We start from the raw sequence: 3,954 nt of genomic DNA on the forward strand, positions 1-3,954 counted from the left end.
CTGAACACGCCAAGAGCTCTCAATCACTGCCACACTATATAACTGACATGGCACTATTATATAGTAAGATATATGTGTTTTGTCTCTCTCTCTGTGTGTGTGTGTGTGTGTGTGTGTGTGTGTGTGTGTGTGTGTGTGTGTGTGTGTGTGTGTGTCTCGGTGTGTCTCTGTGTGTCTGTGTGTGTCTCTGTGTGTGTGTGTGTGTGTGTGTGTGTGTGTATGTGTGTGTCTCTGTGTGTCTGTGTGTGTCTGTGTGTGTGTGTGTGTGTGTGTGTGTGTGTATGTGTGTGTCTCTGTGTGTGTGTGTGTGTGTGTGTGTGTGTGTCTACGACTGCAGCACCTGAATTGGGAGATCTCTCTAACATTTAACTTCTACACCGACAAATTTTATGACTTTATTGATTCTTTAAGAAGCCTGTTGATTGGACAAATTTGTATTGACGAACAAAGAAAACAGTTTGCCAGTCAAGTAAAAATGTTTCAGCACCACGGACAGAGACAGCTGATGGACAGCGACAGCTGATGGACAGCGATGGTGCTGAACACACCAAGAGCTCTCAATCAGTGCCACACTATATAACTGACATGGCACTATTATATAGTAAGATATATGTGTTTGATAAGAAGAGCTGGACTATCATAACGTGAGATCATATACAGTCATTAGCTTCTGTCAGCTAATAATCTGCAACGTGTCACTTGGCGAGGGCCCCGTTCTCGTCAAGTGACGCAAGATCTGCGCCATTTGAGGGGCCTCTAATTGGCACGGGGCCCTGGGGCGACCGCACCCAAGCAACCACGCTATCTCCGCTACTGATCCCTCCGGTCAGAAAGCGGCTTATGTAATAAAGGGAAAAGCCTATTTCTTTTAATTCGTTTTTTGACGCGTTTGACGCTCGCCAGATATTAAAAATACATCAAGATAATTAGAAACATGACTCAATTTCAATGAATGCCCAGTGTGTCAGTCTCAGTTTTGTTGAACGCTGTAAAGCCTACACGTCAGGCTTTATTTGTGCGTGTAAGTGAAAATGTACGTGTTTTGTGTATGTCACAACAACGTTACATCCAGCCCTTTGCCTAGTAGACTTGCTAGCATGCTGGATAACAGCTAAACATACCTCTCTGTCCTCTGCCTGATGTGAGCGTTTCAGCGCCCTGTCTCTGGGGCAGATAGCATCGGTGTTAGTGTCTTGCCATTGGTCTATCAGTCTGCCCTGTACTGTAGCCTGAAAAATCGATAATTGACGGAATGGCCTCAGGTTTCAGTCTGTTGGACTTAACCCTCACCAGTGACCCTGTTGTATCAAAAGTACAGCTCTCTAAATAGTCTGTCACTAAAAAATGCTCGTTACAGACTCGAAATCTAGGGGCTGTCGGAGGGCTAGCCAGTTTTAAGGCAGCTAGCCATGAGTTGAGGACTGGTTTCCTTGTCAAAGGTAGCTTGTGGAAATGTATCGTAACCCCAGCTGCCTTAGCCCTATACAGTTCATTACTGCAGCCAGGGGCAATGCAGTATGAACCCCCCCTAGACCTGTTGGTTTCCGTTTCCTCAGCCATGTCCGTTAGCCTCAGCCTGTTTACATCCCATGGCTGCTTACCATGCCAGTGACGTAGCCGATTGTGGAATTCCAACATGGCGACGCCCGTGTAACAACAACAACACTTTCAATGTACCGTTTTATCCCTTTTAACAAATTCAGCCATTTTAATCATTGTACCAATGAGAAGAAATAAAATACATCTGTTATATCACCTTTACTGAAATTCCAGTTCAGTTCATCTTTAAGGAGTCTCCCCCTGCTGGAATTCAGATAGAAAGATACAAAGCAGGTTTAAGGAGTCTCCCCCTGTTGGAATTCAGATAGAAAGCAGCTTTAAGGCAGCTTCCGCATTTACAGTATTTCGCCGAACAGGATGCTTTGTCCATTAATTTTTACAGTCAATAGTTAGGATTAGAAAATGGGGGGTGGCCTCTAGCTCACCCGGTAAGAGCGTTCGCCCCATGTAGGCTGAGTCCTTTGCAGCGGTCCGGGTTTGAATCCGACCTGACCTAACTTCTCTCCCCCAAATCCGGTTTTTCCATTTGCATTCACACTGGCCAAGTGGCCATAGGAACTGACCTTTTGTTATTATAATCAGAGCCATCAAACCACCACGATGCAGGAAAGGGAAAAGACACTGCCCTGAAGCAGGAGCTTAAAGAGTTGCAGGAACTGTGGTCAGAGGAACTTAAAGGTCCCCAAATTGGTCCAGTCGGAACACAAGGAAAAAAGGGTTCTGCAAGAATCCCTCCCAGGGGCGGAGCTAGACTCTCAGTACAGTGGGGGGCGGAGCTTCATCATGGGGCCCTCTGCTACCAAGTCGTTTTAAAATTAAAACCGTTAAATAAAAACTGTAAAATATCTGATGAATGCATGTTATAATGTGTCACTAGTTGAGCCAAGTCAGCCTATATGTCAAATAAAACACAAAGAAAAGACAAATGTTTAGACAAATTTGTATTGACAAACAAAGAAAGCAGTTTGCCAGTCAAGTAAAAATGTTTCAGCACCACGGACAGAGACAGCTGATGGACAGAGACAGCTGATGGACAGAGACAGCTGATGGACAGAGACATCTGATGGACAAAGATGGTGCTGAACACACCAAGAGCTCTCAATCAGTGCCACACTATATAACTGACATGGCTCTATTATATAGTAAGATATATGTGTTTTGTCTCTGTGTGTGTGTGTGTGTGTGTGTGTGTGTGTGTGTGTGTGTGTTTGTGAGTGTCTCGGTGTGTCTGTGTGTGTGTGTCTGTGTGTGTGTGTGTGTGTGTGTGTGTGTGTGTGTGTGTGTGTGTGTGTGTTTGTGTGTGTGTGTCTCGGTGTGTCTGTGTGTGTGTGTGTGTGTGTGTGTGTGTGTGTGTGTGTGTGTGTGTGTGTGTGTGTGTGTGTGTGTGTGTGTGTGTCTGTGTGTGTGTGTGTGTGTGTGTGTGTGTGTGTGTGTGTGTGTGTGTGTGTGTGTGTGTGTGTGTGTGTGTGTGTGTCTACGACTGCAGCCCCTTGAATTGGGAGATCTCTCTAACATTGAACTTCTACACCGACATATTTTATGACTTTATTGATTCTTTAAGAAGCCTGTTGATTGGCCGTCTCCAGGTACGTTTACTCCTAGGTCTGGTAGTCATGGTGATGTGCAGGGTGGTCTGTGTAACCATCGCTGTAGGCGTAGTTCTGCTCTCCGTAGTCCAGCTCGTCATTCGTTTCATTGACCGCGTCTCTTTTCCTGGCGGCCGTCTTCCTGCCGACAGCACCGTACAGCTGCACGGCAAGGACGAGCTGCAGCCCCTGGAGACACACGTGGGACGGGATGGAATTACATGACACATCATACCATATCAACACCATATCATACCATATCATCACCATATCATACCATATCAACACCATATCATACCATATCAACACCATATCATACCATATCATCACCATATCATACCATATCAACACCATATCATACCATATCATCACCATATCATACCATATCAACACCATATCATACCATATCAACACCATATCATACCATATCAACACCATATCATCACCATATCAACACCATATCATACCATAACACATCGGGGGGGGAAGGAATTAAATGAGCACGTTAGCTTTCTCGCCTCACATGGGATTGTCCTCGGATTGTGGTTGCACCCGTGATAATAATGCTTACAACTTTATTTATGAAGCATTTTTCAAAAAAAATTACAAAGTACTTAACAAGACAATAATAACACACAAACACACACACACACACACACTGGTTTGTGGCACTATCTTTGTGGGGAACCGTCATTGACATAATGTATTCCCTAGCCCCTTACCCTCACCTTAACCATCACCACTAAATGCCTAACCTTAACCCTTACCCACAAAGCTGTCGGGACCCCACAAATATACTGGACTACTC

General features: G+C 44.8%; 1 protein-coding gene across 2 annotated transcripts in view; it reads right to left on the reverse strand.

Annotated features, from left to right (window-relative positions):
* Window positions 1–3,090: 3,090 nt before the first annotated feature.
* The window catches only part of si:ch73-139j3.4 (CD82 antigen), a 23,583-nt gene continuing 22,719 nt past the window's right edge, over window positions 3,091–3,954 (reverse strand). For both annotated transcript variants that reach the window (XM_031317278.1, XM_031317279.1), the window contains one exon: window positions 3,091–3,335. In XM_031317278.1, the coding sequence (XP_031173138.1) occupies window positions 3,159–3,335 (177 nt within the window). In that variant the 3' untranslated portion in view covers window positions 3,091–3,158. The remainder of the gene's footprint in view (window positions 3,336–3,954) is intronic.

This window comes from Sander lucioperca, chromosome 10, assembly GCF_008315115.2.
Source record: "Sander lucioperca isolate FBNREF2018 chromosome 10, SLUC_FBN_1.2, whole genome shotgun sequence".
NCBI classification, from domain to species: Eukaryota; Metazoa; Chordata; class Actinopteri; order Perciformes; family Percidae; genus Sander; species Sander lucioperca.